General features: G+C 47.3%; 2 protein-coding genes across 2 annotated transcripts; one reads left to right on the top strand and one right to left on the bottom strand.

Moving 5' to 3' along the window:
- Positions 1–728: 728 nt before the first annotated feature.
- On the top strand, positions 729–9263 carry ca4c (carbonic anhydrase IV c). The gene is made up of 8 exons (XM_035434481.1): positions 729–907; positions 3924–3971; positions 4533–4697; positions 5817–5962; positions 6336–6428; positions 6999–7065; positions 7602–7765; positions 8052–9263. The coding sequence occupies exons 1-8, from the start codon at positions 853–855 to the stop codon at positions 8235–8237; spliced, it is 924 nt and encodes a 307-aa protein (XP_035290372.1). The 5' UTR covers positions 729–852; the 3' UTR covers positions 8238–9263.
- Positions 9249–19735, bottom strand: asl (argininosuccinate lyase). Its single transcript, XM_035434480.1, has 16 exons — positions 19365–19735; positions 18929–19123; positions 17212–17295; positions 16876–16932; positions 16683–16780; positions 15945–16022; positions 14894–14971; positions 14224–14276; positions 13912–13974; positions 13664–13778; positions 12832–12916; positions 12689–12748; positions 12212–12295; positions 11940–12020; positions 11450–11556; positions 9249–10853 (listed from the first exon to the last, which is right to left on the bottom strand). The coding sequence occupies exons 1-16, from the start codon at positions 19377–19379 to the stop codon at positions 10709–10711; spliced, it is 1398 nt and encodes a 465-aa protein (XP_035290371.1). The 5' UTR covers positions 19380–19735; the 3' UTR covers positions 9249–10708.
- Between the last annotated feature and the right edge of the window lie 1031 nt (positions 19736–20766).

The following is a 20766-nucleotide window of genomic DNA, read 5'->3' as shown; positions in this document are numbered from 1 at the left end:
ATTTTTTAAAAATAATTTAATATCAATCATCAAAATGACATCACCCCCCCAAACACACACATCATTTTACCACTCCCAAATAATTTCCTCATAGACTCATAAAAAAATTCAAACACGCATAGAAAAATTATCCCCCACTTATTCAGTTGTAAACTCTATCTTTCTGTCTGTCTGTCCCTCTGTCTCTGTCGGGCTCTCTGTCTGTCTGTCTGTCTCTCTCCTCTCCCCACAGGTGTCAGCAGTTGTTTTTTTGGGTCATACAGGTGTGGGACCTGAGTTCCCTTACCTGAGAGTTTGGAGCAGGGAGGTGTGTCTGTCTGTCTCTCTCTCTCCCTTCTTTTCCATCCCCCTCTCTCCCCTCTCTCTTTCCTCAACCTCTTCCCTGCCCTCTCTTTTTCCCCCTGTCTGCTTCCTCTGACAGCCTGCTCTTTCTGGTTTTGAGTGTGCTTTCTCCCCACCTCCCTGCTTCTCACCTCCCCCTCTCGTATGCCCTCTTTCTCGCTTTCTTTCTTTTCCTCCCCCTCTCTCTTTCTCCCTCTCTTTCCCACCCTCTCCCTTTTTCTCTCTTATGATCTCTTTTATCCTTCTCTCACCCTCCCTCTCTCTTACCTGCTCTCTCTCCCGTACTCTCCCTCCCTCTTTCTCACCTGCTCTATGTCCCTCTTTCTCCTCACTCTCTCTCCCTCCCTCTCCCTTTTTCTTTCTCATCCTCTCTCTCTCTCTCCCACCCTTCCTCTCCCTCTCTCCACCTCTTTCTCTCTCTCTCTCTCTCTCTCTCTTTCTCTGAGACACACACCTGTACTGTGTTAGCAGTTGAGATTGCGTGCTCAGGTGTCACCTGTCTGTCTCACCATGACCTTCTCTCTCCGGCTCTCCTTGGCACTCTGGAGTCTCTCCTGCGCCACAGGTAAGAGAATTCTAGCGTCAAACGGCTGGATTTAAACAGCTACACGCAAACAGCCAAACACACACGCGGGTACACTCAAACTGCTACACTCAAGCTTACACTTTAAACCTCTGCTTTAAAACTGTGACACTCAAGTAGATAAACCCAGACTGTAGAACTGTTGCACTCATGCAAACTGTTACTTGTTACAGTCAGACCACTCAGACCTCGGCTGGACCCAAACTGCCACGCTGACACCGCTTGGGTCAAGCCGCGGTCCTTAAGCCCGCTGTGCTGGTGCTGATGCGCTGTAGCCGTAGGGGCTACCTGTGGCTCTGGGGCCATCGCTGTTTGTAGAATGCAAAATTTTTTCTGTGACCGTTATTCATCCCTGTTTTGTCTCCTGGCTGTTATGCCTCAGAATTCTATCCCTGTGACACATTTTGTGTCAGGGTTTCACAATCACTTGTGTACCCTTCCCGTTTGGGGAGAATCTTGCAGATTTTAACCCGAGGATTTGTCTTATTTTCGACATTCATGAAATAGTTTTGGAGTAAAAGCATTTTGAATGATATGATCTGCCTGTCTGAAGACGCAGCCCAGCCACCCCTGTGGTTAAAAGGAGACAATCGGAAAAGGACGAGCACGGCAGATATCCATCTCTTCATCTCTTTCTCGATTTCTTTTTTCTTTTTTTTTTCTCTCTCTCTCTCACGCACTTGTGTTAATTACCCCTTGTTAAAGGTGAGGCAATTGGTGAGCTAAAGGGGTAATTGTTTTCTTTTTTCTCTCTCTCACGCTCCTATGCTAATTGCCCCTTGTTAGAGGTGAGGTAATTGGTGAGCTAAAGGGGTAATTGTTTTCTTTTTTTTCTCTCTCACACACTCTTCTCTGCTAATTGCCCCTTGTTAGAGGTGAGGTAAATTGGCGAGGTTAAGGGGTTATTGTGAGGACATCTATGTACCTGCAGATATAAATAAACAAAGCCAACCTGTAGTCCTAGTGTCACATTGGGAAAAAAACCCCGCTGAAATAGAAGGAAAAAGAAAAAAAATGTTTTTCCTGATTTCTCATGTTTTTGAATTTCGGACCTCGTTAAAGTTGGGCGGTTCCGACCGCGTTTCAGGGTCGTCAAACGCACCTGTGTTCTGCGTGCCGCTGTTTCACCTGTACCTGCGGATCGCACGCAATCGCTCTCAGTGGAGCGTCTGCAAAGAGAAAACACAGCACTGGGAGGTGCGAGGTGGGAGATGGGGGGGAGGGTAAGGGATGGGAGGGGGAAACACCTGTCCTTCCATTTCACCTCCGAAGGTCTGTCCTTCATTGAAGGAGCGAAGAGAGTGAACTTTAATGGGCAGGAAGTCGGTATTTTGATAATTTCTGATTTAGAGTCCTGTATTATATATTTGTTTTGTCTTTACACTTCTGTCATATCAGGGCTGATTACATGATTTCGTAGTTTGGCTGAAGTCGGATTTTTAGAAAGGGCTGGTATTCACCTCTTTTATTATATACTGCCTGATATATTGTTCATAAATTTCATTCATTTTCATGAGATGTGCATCTCTGAAATAGAAGAATCCAAGGTCCAGGAAAAATGTGCTTTGTAATTTCCATGATTAACAAGTGCTATTCAGATTGTTGTTCATTTATTTTTTTCATTATTGTATTGGTCAAGTGAATGGAAACTATTCCAGGAAATACCATTTTGAAAAATTCAATATATCCATATGCAATAGGCACAAAGTCAAAGCAAGTCAAATTAATGATTGATTGATTGCCAGTGTGTGGCACGTATTGGAGAGGTTTAGTCCATACGACTCCATTAACTGCATTAAACAGTCATTATTCGGTTACTGGTTAACCCTGAATTCATTCCAGCAGAAACTTGATTGAATATGTGTGGAACCTCAGCAGTGTGTGTGCAGTTGGAGGTTAGTGAACATATTACTCAGATTTTTGTCTCGTGTGGTTGGGGATCAACCCTGGATCTCCGTTGGTCAGAGCTAACTCTGTGACACGGATGTAATTTTGAGGGCGTGGCTTTCATGTCTGGACAGGGAATCTGCCCTTTTATCCGGCATTGTGATGTCATAGTTCAGCGGTTGAGATGGCTTGTATGAGGTCACAATGCGTTGGAATGAAGCAGCCCGTTGTGTCTGTTGGCGAAGCAGAAGGAGGTTGAGCGGACTTCTCTCGCATCAGAACGTCGACCTGGTTGGGTTTTTAGTTCTGTGAGGCTGTGAGATGGACAGGCGAGGTCACATGACTTATAAGCAGGTCCTTGGGAACGCGTTAGCAAACACGATCACTCACCCTTGAGGGACGAGGTCCCCCCACCTCGACAGAGGGGGGGTCAGGTGGAACGCTCGCTGACGGAGAGGAAACGTCAGTGCGGTTAATGGACCAGCACAGAAGCAAAAACGACAACAACAAAGAAAAAAAAAAAAACTCAAGTGATAAAAAGGGTAAAATGTGGACCACAGACTAAAGCCCAGCTGGGTGCAAGGTGGCAGCTGTAATTACTGGCTTGTTTGTGGGTTTGGAGCCTGTGACTGGACGTGCTGAGGGCTGGCAGCAGGCCATTGGTTGACTTGTTGCTAGGTGACACGGGATGACACTCCGCTGCAGGTGAAATGAGTTTCTGTATTGGGATAATACCTTCATTGCATGACATCAGCATACTGTATGTGCACAGTCACAAAATGAATCACAAAGCAGTTTTTGAGTATCACACCTGGACATGTATTCATGCACTGTATTTACAAAACAACTTCCCTTTATAGCAATTACATATGTGTATTTTATTTACATTTTAAGAATAGTAACATTTTTAAACATGTGCATTAACAATCTATGCCATGCAGGAAATAACTCTTTTTGAAATGTCTTTGTTACAAAAATAAGTTGCTAATTTGAAAAAAAGTCACTTTGGGATGTGTAAAGTGAACAACACCACAGAGGCTTGGCCAGTGTGCAGGTCAAGACAGAGACCTGTTGTGTTGTGTTCTGATCCATTTTAACTCTTCTGTTTCAGCCCAGTGGTGCTATCAGGGCCAGTACACCTGCAATGAAGTCTGCAAAGGTAACCCTCTCCTTACTGCGATATATTAGCACTCACATCCTGTTTATTAGCACCCACATCCTGTTTATTAGCACACACATCCTGTTTATTAGCAATCACATCCTGTTTATTAGCACCCACATCCTGTTTATTAGCACACACATCCTGTTTATTAGCACTCACATCCTGTGTATTACACTCACATCCTGTTTATTAGCACTCACATCCTGTATATTAGCACCCACATCCTGTTTATTAGCACCCACATCCTGTTTATTACAATCACATCCTGTTTATTAGCACCCACATCCTGTTTATTAGCACCCACATCTTATTAGAATATTAAAATTAGAATACTGTTTATGATATTCACATCTTGCTTATTAGAACTCTCATCTGGTTTATTAGCACTCACATCCTGTTTATTGCATTACATATTCATCTGTAGAGCTGTTTGCAGTTTTCAGTCTGACTTAGAATTTTGAAAAAAGAAAAAAAAAATTACAAAAAACACGATATGTCAGAGGGGTCAGCACAGTCCCTGATTGGGCGATACCACAGTGCTGTTCCCGCCCCCTTCAGCTCCTGACGAATGGCACACCCTGTATCCCCACTGTGGTGGGGACAGGCAATCTCCCATCAACATCGTCACCAGCAAGATCCGGCGAGACCCCACCCTGACCCCCCTCCACCTAGAGGGTTACCATGACGCCCACGACATCGAAGTGGAGAACGTGGGCCGCTCAGGTGAGCCTGCACCTGTGCTTATAATGCTGGCCCGTATTGGTGTCTAGGAGCACTGTATGCATCAATATCATTTATAAGTTGGCCAGGATAGCAGAGTATGCTAAACGCTATTAATCATTAGCTATTAATTATAGCGTAATATTGGTAGTAGCTTGGAGCACGATGATGGTAAAGGGTTGTCATTAGCAGGTGTTGTAAGAACAGGTATTTGTAAGAGTAATTTATGATGAGGGTCATTATAAGGGTCATTTATGATGAGGGTCATTATAAGGGTCATTTATGATGAGGGTCATTATAAGGGTCATTTATGATGAGGGTCATTATAAGGGTAATTAATGATGATGGTCATTATAAGGGTCATTTATGATGAGGGTCATTATAAGGGTCATTAATGATGAGGGTCATTATAAGGGTCATTTATGATGAGGGTCATTATATGGGTCATTTATGATGAGGGTCATTATAAGGGTCATTCATGATGAGGGTCATTATAAGGGTAATTAATGATAAGGGGGAGTTAGCGATGTGGTACTTTTGAGGGTAATTAATGATAAGGGGGAGTTAGCGTTGTGGTAATTTTGAGGGTAATTAATGATAAGGGGGAGTTAGCGATGTGGTAATTTTGAGGGTAATTAACGGTAAGGGGGAGTTAGCGATGTGGTACTTTTGAGGGTAATTAATGGTAAGGGGGAGTTAGCGGTGTGGTAATTTTGAGGGTAATTAATGGTAAGGGGGAGTTAGCGATGTGGTAATTTGAGGGTAATTAATGATAAGGGGGAGTTAGCGGTGTGGTCATTTTGAGGGTAATTAATGATAAGGGGGAGTTAGCGATGTGGTACTTTTGAGGGTAATTAATGATAAGGGGGAGTTAGCGATGTGGTACTTTTGAGGGTAATTAATGGTAAGGGGAAGTTAACGAGGCGGGTAATCGTTGGGGCGGGGAAGTTCATGATGAGGGTAATTAATGATAAGGGGGAGTTAGCGGTGTGGTAATTTTGAGGGTAATTAATGATAAGGGGGAGTTAGCGGTGTGGTAATTTTGAGGGTAATTAATGATAAGGGGGAGTTAGCGGTGTGGTAATTTTGGAGCGTAAGGGTGTGGCTGTTCCTCCCCGGCAGCACACTTCACCCTGCCCCACTCCCTGCGAGTTTCGGGGGGTAACCTGACGGGCACCTACAAGGCCCAGCAGTTCCACCTGCACTGGGGCACGGACGCTGGCCCCGGGTCCGAGCACACGCTGGACGGGGAGAGGTTCCCCATGGAGGTGCGTCCCACGGTCGAGGGGGGGGGGGTTGGGGGGGGTCAACAGGGTGTTGCTGTAAATGAGCAAGTGCGCTCGGTCAGCCTACCTGTACAAATACAGGTAAGTGTTAATGAGTGTGAAGCAGGGCGTTCCTGCAAAAGAGCACCCCTGAGCACGCTCAGCGAACCTACCCTGGGTAAATAAAGGTTAAATAAAATAAATAAATAAATAAATAAAGAGGGAAAAAAAGGAGAAAAATCCCAAGATCTCAGTTTCTCCATCTATCTCCCCCCTCTTTCTCTCTCCATCTTTCTCCACCTACGTCTCGCTCTGTCTGTCTGTCTGTCTCTCTGTCTGTCTGTCTCTCTCTCTCCCTCTCTCTCTCTCTTTGTAGCTCCACATTGTTCACATTAAAGAGCAGTACAGCTCGTTGTCAGAAGCAAAAAACGACACGTCGGCCGTCGCTCTGCTCGCCTTCTTCTTCGAGGTGAGGAAGAGTCCGAAATTTCACCTGAGCTGCTTCCGCGAGAATACACGACACGGCCAAAAGCATGTGGACTCCTGACCTCCAACATCTCATCCAAAATTATGGGCATTAATATGGAGTTGGCCCACCCTTCGCTGCTATAACCTCCGCTCTTCTGGGCTTTGGACTAGATATTGGAGCATTGCTTCGAGGCGAGCATTTGCTTCCATTTAGCCAGAAAAAACAGGAAAGGGCCTTCCCCAAACTGCTGGGGAAGCACAGAATAGTCCAGAATGTGATTGTATGCTGTAGCATTAAGATTTACCATCACTGGAACTAAGGGGCCGAGCCCAAACCATGAAAAACAGCCCCAGACCAAGGGGCGTCCAGATACTTTTGGTCATATAGTGTATGTACAAATTAACTGTATCCAACAACTGCAAGCTGTCCAAGGTGGTTCTGCGTGACAGTGTGTGCTAAATGCCACACATGAGAGTGCTTTATATATTTCGGTAATTAGAAAACTAATAGTGTGCCCCATGTACTCTTTAAGGCGTCTGCCTCATTAATAAAATGTGCTTATTCTCACAGGAATCTGCTCAGGATAACATCCACTTTAATGTGATCGCTGATGCCCTGGGGAGGGTTCGCTACGCTGGTGAGAGTCTCGGTCTGTTACATAAGGAACAGAGTGTGTGTGTGTGCGTGTACGTGTGTGTGTGCGTGTGCGTATGGGGTTTGTGCAGCTGTATGTGTGTTTGCATGTGTGTATCTGTAATGTTACACCGTGTACAAGCATGCCACCCCATGTCCTTTTTAAAGAGTGCTAAGTGTGTAAAATAATTTTTATTTCCACTTGACTAATTGCAGGGCAAGCACCAAAAAAACAAAAACAATAAATACACAAGATCTGAAGGACTGCGCAGTCCGCTCAGTTGTGCTAAGCTTGTAATGCCTTGGGGGCAGGGGTGGGGGTGGGGGTGCAGGAGGGGGGCAGGGGGGGTTGCTGGCTCATTTTGTACAGCTGGCTGATTTAGTGACACAGTACAGCAGCCAACTGTAGCAGCAGCAGGGCGACTCCTAGACTTTCAGACCCAGCTCTCTCCTCGCTTCCATCAGCAGTTCCACCGCCAGGGCCGTGCGTTTGGGTAACCTGCCCCCCTCCCCACTCCCCTGCCCCCCGCCCTCCCACAGGGAACAGCTCCACCGCCAAGGCCGTGCGCCTGGGGGACCTCCTGCCGGCCACCGAGGAGCTGCGCGGGTATTACCGCTACGCGGGGTCCATGACCACGCCCGGCTGCCAGCAGGTCGTCGTCTGGACCCTGTTCCACAGGACCATACCTGTCAGCCGCAGACAGGTAGGCCCCCCCCCGTCCCGTCCCCAGGACCATACCTGTCAGCCGCAGACAGGTAGGCCCCCCCCGTCCCCCGTCCCCCGTCCCCCGTCCCCCGTCCCCCGTCCCCCGTCCCCTACAGGTAACTCGATTCGCCCGGGTTCTTGGGTCTGAAACTGGCTGCTGGTGGAAGAGCAACGAAAACAACCTGAAGGTACTGCGGCCCTCCTGGACCGCAGTTTGAGACAATCCCTGGGCTAAGCTATTTGGAGAAAAAATAGTGAGACCATTTCTCTCTGTCGCCCCCTAGCTGCTGCAAGTGAGCCGCGAGCTGAGGTTCGGGACGGGGAAGCCCATGACGGACATCTTTCGGCCTGTGCAGCACCTGAACGGCCGCTCTGTGCTCTGGTCCGCGGCGGGCCCGGTTCTGCCCAGCACGCTCGCTGTGTGGCTGTGCGCGCTAGCGGCGCTGGGCCTGCGCTGGAATTCCCACTGACCCTGAGGAAACAGCACCACCTTCAGGTCAGGAGTGGAAACGCAGGCTGCTCTAAAAGCTGAACCCCAAATGCGCACTCACGTGCACACACACACTCACACACTAAGACGCACACACACACCTACATGCACACACTCAGACACACATCTACATGCACCAGTGGGGTGGGGGGGAACATTTGTACAGTCACCCCCAATTTACACATCACATTTATATATTCATGAAAGACTATTTAGTTAATATTAAGCTCAATTCAGGAAATTAACTGAAATTCAGTTAATTTAAAATCCTCAAGGAACATTATAGGAACTCTGCAACTAGCTGAACTGAATTTCAGCTCATTGCCTGCCTGTGTTGTCGATTAAATGACAGATTGTTAAAAGTTTGAGAGAACATGCATTTTTTTTTGATCAGATGGGTAAAACTCAATACTTTTCAAATCTTAAGGATAACTGCTGTGTAGATCAAGTTTGGGCCGTGGAAGGTACACTATATGGCCAAATGTATGTGGACACCTGACATCCAACATCTCCCCAAACTGTTGCCCCAAGGTTGGAAGCACGGAATAGTCTAAACTGTCATTGCATTAAGATTTGCCTTCACTGGAGCTAAGGGGCTTAGCCCAAACCATGAAAAACCCAGACCAAGGGGCGTCCAGATACACTAAATGACCAAAAGTATCTCTTGGGTTGTGAAATCATTATGAGCAACCCTGGATTTACGGCAAACGCAGCATTCTCCCAGTGCTCTCGATGGAAATGGGGAGAGAGGAGACCCACGTTGGTTCCTACTGCACCAAAATGCTTGCAATAATTGTCCTTGACGCTCTTGCATGGTTAGCAGGTTTAGGCCAGAGGTGCTAAAGTCACGGGGATTATCTATTTGGTTGTGCTATCGAGTAGCTTACAGCAACACTGCAATGCAGTTGGGCCTGTGTGGGAAAAAAGGTGTTAGAATTCATCAAATGTTATTCTGTGTTTGTACAAATGAATGCTGAATGGAAAAAATAAAACCAGTTAAAACACATTTTTATTGTTTGCGTTTGATAGTGTATTTCCTGTGATCACGTAGATGCAGCTTTAATGTTGACATCATTCCTACGGCATTCCATGCTTTAAAAATATTTTTTTTTGTTTTGTGCTGAAGTTAAAATTCTGAGTTCAAGTTATACCAATTGTCATTCATTACTTCAGAAAATGAGCATTTAATTGTTAGGAAAACTCAACTTTAAGTTTTTCTAACAATGAAATTTTAAGTTTTCTGAACGAAATAACATCAATCAATCAAGCTGGCATAATAACTTGAAAATCTAAATTAAGCTCAAAACTTACAGAATTTCCTTGAATTTTGAGTTCTCAACTTTTTCACTTTTACAGTGCAGGAGAGTGCCGATCCAGTCGTTTTGTGCTTTTGACATCAAAAAAAATCTGTAAGATTATTGAAATAATGGCCGTGTTGAAATATTAGCAATATACAGAAATATTAGCATTGGAAATTTGTTTAAAGTGTACCACTGGAAACTGGACAAGTGGCTGATACCGCCCATTAAAAAGAGACTCACTGACAAGGACTTTAACGTTAATGAGAATAAATGTGTTTCCTTCGGTTACCTGTCTGGTAGCCTTGCACTTCATTGATACAGCCTTAAATTCTGTTAACTTCACTGTGCTTTCTGGGGTTAACTGCCACTCTAATTTCAGAAACTTTCTCCTTATATTTAGCTTTTAGGTACTAAAAATATGGCTACTGTCAGCAGTTTAACAATTAATTATCAAGTAGGCTAATTGTTATTAATGAAAATGACATCAGCTTGAGTAGCAAAAAGCATAGACTGATATATTTGGGTCATTGTTGAAAAAATTAGTGCACCCCAGGTGTACATCTTCTGTGGTCCTCAACCCTGGTCCTGCAGAGTCGCAAGTTAGCCAGTGTTCCACATGTTACTGCTGCAACAGCACCCCCTGTCTACTTGCACAGGAACACCGTATTGGATTATTTTAGGCCTTCCAGGTGTTTATAGGTTACCAGTCTTCACCAACTGGAGTTTTCTCCCCTCTGATTGGTCGACACTACACTACACTGCACTACACTGCCAGACCTGTACAAAGAAATCAAGTCACCGTTTCAGGGTTGGTTTCAGTGTGAGCGCAGTACCCTCTCTGAAGCAGCAGGTGGCACTGCAGTAACACAGGAGCTCATTATGATTTGAGATCTCAGCGGCTGAAAGCTTCAAGGTACAGACAAGGCACACGCGAAATAATATTTCATATCTTGGCATGCATTGCACATTTTACACAGAGAAAACACCTTTTCCCCTCGATCAGCCAATGAAATCATTAGAAACCGATCAAAAACACCCCCAACCAACTCTCCCTCCCCCCAAGCATATATTCTAACGCCCCGCCCCCCCCCAGATCTTGTCCAGCACAGGGTAATGGGGGGTGAGGGGGGGGTTACAGGGGGCCTCAGGCTCATTGCCTGTGCTTTGTGAGCCAGCTGCGAATGTGCTGGATCTGCGCTGAGACGCTGCTCTTGGCTGTGCCACCGGGGGCGCTGTACTGCTCCACACTGCTGGTGTAGTCCCACACCGCAGACACGTCATCAGCAAACAGCGGGCTGCAGGTACGAGAGAGAGAGAACAGGCGTGAGTGTGTGTGTGTGTGTGTGTGTGTGTGTGTGTGTGTGTGCTGTACTCAGACCTGGCTGTATGGAGGTGTGTGTGTGTGTATACTGTACCTGGCTGTGTGTAGGTGTGTGTGTGTGTGTGTGTGTGTATACTGTACCTGGCTGCGTGTAGGTGTGTGTGTGTGTGTGTGTGTATACTGTACCTGGCTGCGTGTAGGTGTGTGTGTGTGTGTGTGTACTGTACCTGGCTGCGTGTAGGTGTGTGTGTGTGTGTATACTGTACCTGGCTGTGTGTGTGTGTGTGTGTGTGTGTGTGTATATACTGTACCTGGCTGCGTGCAGGTGTGTGTGTGTGTGTGTGTGTGTGTGTATACTGTACCTGGCTGCGTGTAGGTGTGTGTGTGTGTGTGTGTGTGTGTGTATACTGTACCTGGCTGCGTGCAGGTGTGTGTGTGTGTGTGTGTGTGTGTGTATACTGTACCTGGCTGTGTGCAGGTGTGTGTGTGTGTGTGTGTGTGTGTGTATACTGTACCTGGCTGTGTGCAGGTGTGTGTGTGTGTGTGTGTGTGTGTGTGTGTATACTGTACCTGGCTGTGTGCAGGTCCTCCAGGCTCAGCTGGTTCAGGGAGACGTTCTTGGATTCGGCCAGAAACACGGCTTTCCCAGAGCAGCCGTGTGCCTCCCGAAATGGAACCTGCGCCGAGAGACCACACCCACATGCCCCGCCCATTCAATAACCACACCCACCTGCCCCGCCCATTCAATAACCACACCCACATGCCCCGCCCACTCAATAACCACACCCACATGCCCCGCCCATCCAATAACCACACCCACCTGCCACGCCCACTGAATAACCACACCCACCTGCCCCACCCACTCAACCACACCCACATGCCCCACCCACTCAATAACCACACCCACATGTCAAACCCCCCCCCCCCCCCCCCTTTGACTTTTTTGTAATATAGTTTTTTCTTTGTCTTGTGCCCTTTATGGAGATGCAAGCTGTGAGGACGGGCCCACACTGGGGAATCAGTGCTCCGATTGGACGGCTGGAGATCAGGTGACACTCACCCCCTTCCGCACGAGGTAATAGGCCAGATCGGTGGCCAGCATGTCTGGGCTGAGAGCCGCCTGCATGACACTGGGGTTGATCTAAACAGGAAACAGGAAGCAGGAAACAGGAAGTGGGATGTAAGTCAGGCAGGGGTCTGACAGTACCACCGTGGTGTCAGCTGTTAGTTGAGATTAACTGTTTATATCACTGCAGAAATACACACAATGTTCCTTTCAGGGAGGGGTCCTGTGGGTTGCCAGGTACACGACCCCCCCCCCCCTCACCTCACCTTGAGAGTGGACATGACCCCAGTGGTCACCTGCAGGACGGAGTGCATGGTGTCGTAGCAGTCGAACATGGCCTCCTTATCCTCCTGCCAAGAGAGGAGAGAGTCACTGCCCTGCCACTCCTGCTAAGAGAGCAGCTCAGCACACAGGTAGAGTCACAGCATACAGCTAGCTCACACAGGTAGAGTCACAGCACACAGGTAGAGTTACAACGTACAACTTGCGCAGGTGGAGTTACAGCACACAGGTAGAATCACAGCACACAGGTAGAGTTACAACGTACAACTCGCACAGGTAGTTACAGCACACAGCTAGCTCACACAGGTAGAGTTACGAAGCACAGCTAGCTCACACAGGTAGAGTTACGAAGCACAGCTAGCTCACACAGGTAGAGTTACAGTGCACAGCTCACACAGGTAGAGTCACAGTGTACAGCTCACACAGGTAGAGTTACAGAGCACAGCTCACACGTAGATTACCTGTAAGTCTTTGTTATAGGTGCTGGGGAGTCCTTTCAGTGTCATCAGAAACCCTGCGCACTGGATCAGACAGACAGAGAGAACCGTCATTACAGTAAAGACATATTAATGCAGGAAGAATGTTTTAGTTTACACCGTCTTACCCTCCCGAACACCCGGCCCGCTTTGCTGCGGATCAGCTCCAGACTGTCACCGTTCTTCTTCTGAGGCATCAAACTGCTGCCGGTGCTGTTAAAAACAACAACACAGTCGCTACCGTAACCAACAGCAACAACACAGTCACTACCGTAACCAACAGCAACAACACAGTCACTACCGTAACAAACTACAATCACTACCGTAACCAATAACAACACAGTCACTACCGTAACCAATAACAACACAGTCACTACCGTAACAAACTACAGTCACTACCATAACCAATAACAACACAGTCACTACCGTAACCAACACCAACAACACAGTCACTACCGTAACCAATAACAACACAGCCGCTACCGTTACCAACAGCAACAACACAGTCACTACCGTAACCAACAACACTGTTACAACCGTAACCAACAACAACACAGTCGCTACCGTAACCAATAACAACACAGTCACTACCGTAACCAACACCAACAACACAGTCACTACCGTAACCAATAACAACACAGCCGCTACCGTTACCAACAGCAACAACACAGTCACTACCGTAACCAACAACACTGTTACAACCGTAACCAACAACAACACAGTCGCTACCGTAACCAACAGCAACAACACAGTCGCTACCGTAACCAATAACAACACAGTCACTACCGTAACCAATAACAACACAGTCGCTACCGTAACCAACAGCAACAACACAGTCACGACCGTAACCAACAGCAACAACACAGTCACGACCGTAACCAACAACAACACAGTCTCTACAGTAATGGACAGCATCAGCCCAGTCAGGTGACCTGTGTTTGGGCGGGGCGGGCGGCTCACCTGTATGCGTCGGAGAGCGTGACGAAGGAGAACTCCTTGGTGCTGTACAGGAGCAGGTCTTCCGCCATCTTACTGAGGTGAGTGAGACACAGAGAACCCCAGAACAGGAACTCCACTGCAGGAACACACACACACACACACACACACACACACTGCTTGTTCTGCCACATCTCCATGGCTTTATTAATAATTTGTATGGGGAGATTTAGAAGAGCCCACTGAGATCAGCACCCTCCGGGCGGACATACCTACAAAGTCTCTCTGTCCCGTTGCATCCATGCTGTTTATGCTGACCGCATCGAAACTGAGCTCTGGAGGACACGAGGAACAGGGAGTTACCATCCAAAAGCACCAATCACACGTCAATCACAGCCCTCTCCACCAATCACGCGTCAATCACAGCCTTCTCCACCAATCATGCGTCAATCACAGCCTCCTCCACCAATCACACGTCAATCACAGCCCTCTCCACCAATCACGCATCAATCACAGCCCTCTCCACCAATCACGCGTCAGCTTTACATGCCACCGCTGCTACGCTGCCCTATCACAGCACACACCTGCACGGAGGAACTCGCGGTCGATTCCGAATGGGTTCCCAGCAATAGCTCCACTGGTACGTGTACACACACACACACACACACACACACACACACACACACACACACACACACACACACACACACAAGAAAAAAAAAAAACAATAGTGAATATAAACCACACTCAGTTTCTCACTGTCATACTGCCTAACGAGCTCCACAATAATTAGCGATTTCCATGTCACTCATTTACCGATTATAGCGGACTGTGACCCTCAAGCCACAACACCCTCCAACGAGATCGCCTGCCGCTGCTCTCGCCTCCGACAGTCGGCCACCTGTTTGTGGGCGCGGTTTCCACATTTAAAACAGTGCTCCTTAAATGTATATCGATCAATCGTATATTCTGGAAATCCCCACACAGCAATAATTAACGAGTCCTCCTTAATATAACTATGTAGAATGGGGAAATAAAATTTAAAAACTGGAGACAGTTCACACGTCGACTCTAATCTGATTGGTTATCGCACCGTGTTCCCCGTCGCTCCGCCCGCTTGCCTCGCATCGCCAGCTATCCCAGCATGCCTTGCGGATGCGAAAAATCGCTTCTCGTCGGAGGATGTGTGGCTTCAGTCTGAGAGAGTGGGTTGGGGTGGGTGGGATGGATGATATTGGGGGGGGGTTGTGGTACCTTCCCAGGGGCAGGACGTTCACCCGTCTCCGAATCTCCTCCAGTTTCTCAGTGTCTCTGGTCAGGGGAACCGCGTGACTGAGACGAACCAGAAAAGGACCGCAGGTCAGCAGATCTCACAGTGCAGTTATACCTCTCACCAGACCTCACAGTGCAGTTATACCTCTCACCAGACCTCACAGTGCAGTTACACCTCTCACCAGACCTCACAGTGCAGTTACACCTCTCACCAGATCTCACAGTGCAGTTACACCTCTCACCAGATCTCACAGTGCAGTTATACCTCTCACCAGACCTCACAGTGCAGTTATACCTCTCACCAGACCTCACAGTGCAGTTATACCTCTCACCAGACCTCACAGTGCAGTTATACCTCTCACCAGACCTCACAGTGCAGTTATACCTCTCACCAGACCTCACAGTGCAGTTATACCTCTCACCAGACCTCACAGTGCAGTTACACCTCTCACCAGATCTCACAGTGCAGTTATACCTCTCACCAGACCTCACAGTGCAGTTATACCTCTCACCAGACCTCACAGTGCAGTTATACCTCTCACCAGACCTCACAGTGCAGTTATACCTCTCACCAGACCTCACAGTGCAGTTATACCTCTCACCAGACCTCACAGTGCAGTTACACCTCTCACCAGATCTCACAGTGCAGTTACACCTCTCACCAGATCTCACAGTGCAGTTACACCTCTCACCAGATCTCACAGTGCAGTTATACCTCACCAGATCTCACAGTGCTGTTATACCTCTCACCAGATCTCACAGTGCAGTTATACCTCTCACCAGATCTCACAGTGCAGTTATACCTCTCACCAGATCTCACAGTGCTGTTATACCTCTCACCAGATCTAACCGTGCAGTTATACCTCTCACCAGATCTCACAGTGCAGTTATACCTCTCACCAGATCTCACAGTGCAGTTATACCTCTCACCAGATCAAACAGTGCAGTTATACCTCTCACCAGATCTAACGGTGCAGTTATACCTCTCACCAGATCGAACAGTACGGTTAAACTATCAACAGATAATACCAACCTTAGGATCCAGTGGCTCCACCTGATTGGCTGGGCCCTCTGCATGTGGGTGTAACCAGGAAACAGGACGTCGATCTCCCTGGGGGGCGAGACACCAGTACACTTAAACATGAGAACAGAGAAGCCCCGCCCACTTTCACCCTGCAAACACACACACACACACACACACACACACACACACACACACACACACACACACACACACACACACACACACACGCGCACACGCGCTCACTTACACTTAACTCCAACTCACAACTCTCAATGCTTAATCTTATTGGTTGTTTGAAAATATAAGCATGAGTGTGTATGGTGTGTATGTGGTGTGCTTGTGTATCTGCATGTGCTCTTGAGTGTGTGCGTGTGTTTGTGTACGTGTGTGTGTGTGAGCGCATGTATGTATGAGAGTGTGTGTAAGTGTGTGTGTGAGAGTGTGTGTAAGTGTGTGTACGGGCGTATGTGCGCGTGTTTGTGTATGTGTGTATGCGTGTGTGTGTGTGTGTGTGTGAGCGCATGTATGTATGAAAGTGTGTGTAAGTGTGTGTGTGTGAGTGCATGTATGTATGAAAGTGTGTGTAAGTGTGTGTGTGTGAGTGCATGCATGTATGAAAGTGTGTGTAAGTGTGTGTGTGTATGTGTGTGTGTGTGTGTGTGTATGTGTGAGTGTGTGTATGCCTGTGTGTATGCGTGTGTGTATGTGTGTATGCGTGTGTGTGTGTGTAAGTGTGTGTACACTCACGCAGCAGAACGCTCCACCATGGTGTTGATGAGCTGTATGATGTCATCCTTCAGGGTTGAGATTGCATCAAGCATCCAAAGCCTCATGTCTGTCACCACCTGCTCAGCCAATCAAAACACAGCAAAAAAGTTACTCTCTCTCTCTCTCAAAAACAGCACAACCTGGCGCTAAGATCAGCGGTAAACGAGCCCACCTGGTCGTTCCGGCTCCTTCCTGTGTGCAGCTTTCCCGCGGCTGAACCAATCAGCTCCTGCCAGGACAGAGAGAGCCAATCAGCTTCACACTAAAACCACATCTGTATCTCAAGCCTGTTTAATGTAGAAGTTCATCTAAAGCCTCCAAGATGGAGGACAACTATATCTGATGGGTATGCCAGAGACTGTGGTTGACTGAACACAGTAAAGTTGGCCATACAGGCCTGGGGTCTGTTGCAGGAAGCAGGTTCACGGAGTTAGCAAGATAACCTCTCTGAGTAAGACCCGGAAACCCCCCTGAACCTGGAGCATGGACTGAAGCGAAGGGCCCTCACCTTCAGTCTGCGCTCGTTGGCTGAGTGAATGTCCTCATCCGCGGGTTTGACCTCAAACGTGCCCTTGGCCCACTCCTCCGACACCTGTCAACACCCCAAACCAAACCCAAAAACCCGGTCATCGTTCTGCCACGCCCCCAAACCCCAGAAACCCGGTCACCATTCTGCCACACCCCCCCCCCAACCCAAACCCAAAAACCCTGTCACCATTCTGCCACACCATCTCCAACCCAAACCCAAAAACCCTGTCACCATTCTGCCACACCCCCCCCAACCCAAACCCAAAAACCCAGTCACCATTCTGCCACACCCCCCCCAACCCAAACCCAAAAACCCTGTCACCATTCTGCCACACCCCCCCCCAAACCAAACCCAAAAACCCGGTCATCGTTCTGCCACGCCCCCAAACCCCAGAAACCCGGTCACCATTCTGCCACAACCCCCCCCCCCAACCCAAACCCAAAAACCCTGTCACCATTCTGCCACACCATCTCCAACCCAAACCCAAAAACCCTGTCACCATTCTGCCACACCCCCCCCCAACCCAAACCCAGAAACCCGGTCACCATTCTGCCACACCCCCCCCAACCCAAACCCAAAAACCCTGTCACCATTCTGCCACACCCCCCCCAAACCAAACCCAAAAACCCGGTCATCGTTCTGCCACGCCCCCAAACCCCAGAAACCCGGTCACCATTCTGCCACACCCCCCCCCCCCCCCCCCCCCCAACCCAAACCCAAAAACCCTGTCACCATTCTGCCACACCCCCCCCAACCCAAACCCAAAAACCTTGTAACCATTCTGCCACACCCCCCCCAACCCAAACCCAAAAACCCAGTCACCCTTCTGCCACGCCCCAAACCAAACGCAAAAACCCGTTCACCGTTCTGTCAGGTCACAGGTCACAGGTCACAGGGGGGTCACTGAGCTGTTGTGACTCTGAGGCTCCCAGATTTCGTCCTGTCATAAGCAAACCGTGATTGGCTGTGATGCCATCTGCCAGACGTAAATAACTGACCAAGTAAATTTCTGACGGCAAAGAATCCAGACAGCAAGTAGTGCCACAGTAACAGAGTTCAGCACCTGGTGAATGATTTATCGCTTTGAAATGCATTGAGATCATGAATAGAAAGACTGGTAGTTTTATTCATTTATATCACAGAAAACTTGCGACAGGCAACAACATCTGCACAACATAACAGAATATACAGCAAGGAGAACAACGGGTTCAGGCTCCCCCGCACCGCTGTCACGTGACGGAGCATGTCCCATTGTTCATAGTAGCGCGTGAAACTGCCGCAGCAGTTCCAGCGTTTTCGCGGAATTCTAGCGGTCCCTCGGTGACGAGTGAGGGCGTGTCCGAATCGGCGCACATGCCGGGTATGCAAGTTATATACACCTTGGACGCGGCCCGGAATATGACTGAGAAAATATAATAGGTTACCTGAGCTATGGAAGTTGTCATTTTGTCACAACGTAAGCATGGTCCTTGAAAATGCCGAATTAAAAAAAAAAAAAAAAAAAAAACTTTAAAGGGACAGCAGCTACTCAAAATCTAATTTCAGGTCATTTCGCTAAATTCGACAATACACAGAATATGACAGTTTAAATGTGGTTATAGTTTCGTTGCGCGTGAAAGCAAGAACAATCACGGTAAATGACATAATACTGAAACTCGTGCGATGTATAGTGGTCTTTACTTTTGAGAGCACTCACCTTGTCGAGTCCCTGCAAAATATCCTCCATCTCTCTTTCGCTGACGAGCTCGGCTCTTTCCAGCGCCTTCACGTAAGCTTTACTGCCTTGAATGTCGGCGTTCCACATTCTTCGGTCGAAAGCGATCGAAGCGTTAAACTTTTCCATAATGGGGTCAGTATCCCCGACAAACCTTCCACCCCATAATTTGTTTCCCTGTAAGAGAAAGACAACAGGTTTTAACAAGCATTCTATATAAATGAATGACAATCTAGAATCGCAAGTTTAAATGCACTCACTAACGGCAGGCAACGTGCCGCAAGCAAATATCACTAATTCCGTGCGAGTTCATTATAAAATGAACGAGACTGAAACATAGCCTACCATGTTGGGTTAGTAAAATAAAATAGTAAAATAAACGTGCAATTCCTTACTTCAAAGCAGCATCTCGTCTTACCTCTGAGCCAGCCATAGTTTCAGTGGGAGTCCGGACCAAACGATCTAAATCTGGACCCTTCTCTTGCTTCTAAATCAAACGGCACAGCGAGTTTGGGAAAAGTGACAAAGGGGTTTGCCGACCCGCAAGCCTGCCAGCTGTCTATCTGAAACTAACGGTTTTCTGGCTACGTGTGATTTCCGCAGAGCAAAAATGCTTCTCGTTGAATTTAGATCAAATCTCCTTCCCTCGTCAGCAGAACCACTAACGAATAAACATTTCATCTTTTTCTGTGATCTTTCCAGTGGTTTTATTCCCAAACAGATGGAATTTGGGCGGACTAGGCTACTAGCTCCGCCTAAAAGGTCCGGGAAACCTACGGTGCCCCTAACAGGACAGAACGACAGAAACTGGGGGCACTCTAAAACGCTTAAACAACGAAACTGCTCGAGGGGGCTTAAAGCACCTAAACAAATGAGCTGGACTAGTGACACACGCATAATTAAAGCCCGGGGTGAGTACAAACTTACAAGCTAAAAGAATTCGTTTTTGTTTATTGAAAAATATATTTTATTCTCATTAAGCAGTTTTTTTTTACCTGCTTTATACATTAGAAAAACCCGACGAACGAGGGTTAACGCAACTAAACTACGAGCAAGATATGCCAAAATTTGTAAAGTTCTTGTTAGAGTCTTCAGGTGCGGGCCTGTAGGTGCAGAATCGACCACCAGGGGGTCGCTGATGCACGATGATATGCTGTGATTCCAGCTGACAGTAACTCTCTCAGGGTGGTTGTGGGTTCGAATCTCGACCTGGGCCTTTCTGTGTGGAGTTTGCATGTTCTCCCTGTGTCCGCGTAGGATGCCTCTGGGTACTCTGGTTTCATCCCACAGTCCAAACACATGCAGATGGTTAATTGGCGACTCAAAATTGTCTGTAGGGATGCTTGTGGATCCCTGCAAATCAGAAACGGAGATGCAGTCACATTCTGTGCCAACCATAAGTGGGTCAAAACAAGTTTAGGACCGTAACATCATAGCTTTCTAGTTTGAAATTTATATTTTGAGTAGATATATTTTATATATATAACACATATTTTGAGTACATATTTGAACGAACCAACCAATTAAGGTTCTTTTACTTTGTTGTTTGACACGCCATACCTTTTCTATTTAAATTTTTAAATTTAATTGAAAAAGTACATTTTCATTAAATTCTTGACTCTATTGTCTTCAAATGGTTGTTTTTCATTAACCAGATGTACACCGTTTCACGATTTCACCTGCCAGTCTAACTGGAGAATGGTAGACAAAAGCGTCTAACTTCCAGAAAGTATTCTGAAAAAATTGATAACTGCGCATGTTTAACACAGATCACGTAAATTTTGTCAGTACTGCAACTAGTTAATTAGTATTTAGGTTTT

The sequence above is a fragment of the Anguilla anguilla genome, chromosome 9, assembly GCF_013347855.1.
Source record: "Anguilla anguilla isolate fAngAng1 chromosome 9, fAngAng1.pri, whole genome shotgun sequence".
NCBI lineage: Eukaryota > Metazoa > Chordata > Actinopteri > Anguilliformes > Anguillidae > Anguilla > Anguilla anguilla.
This window is presented reverse-complemented; position numbering and strand designations above follow the sequence as displayed.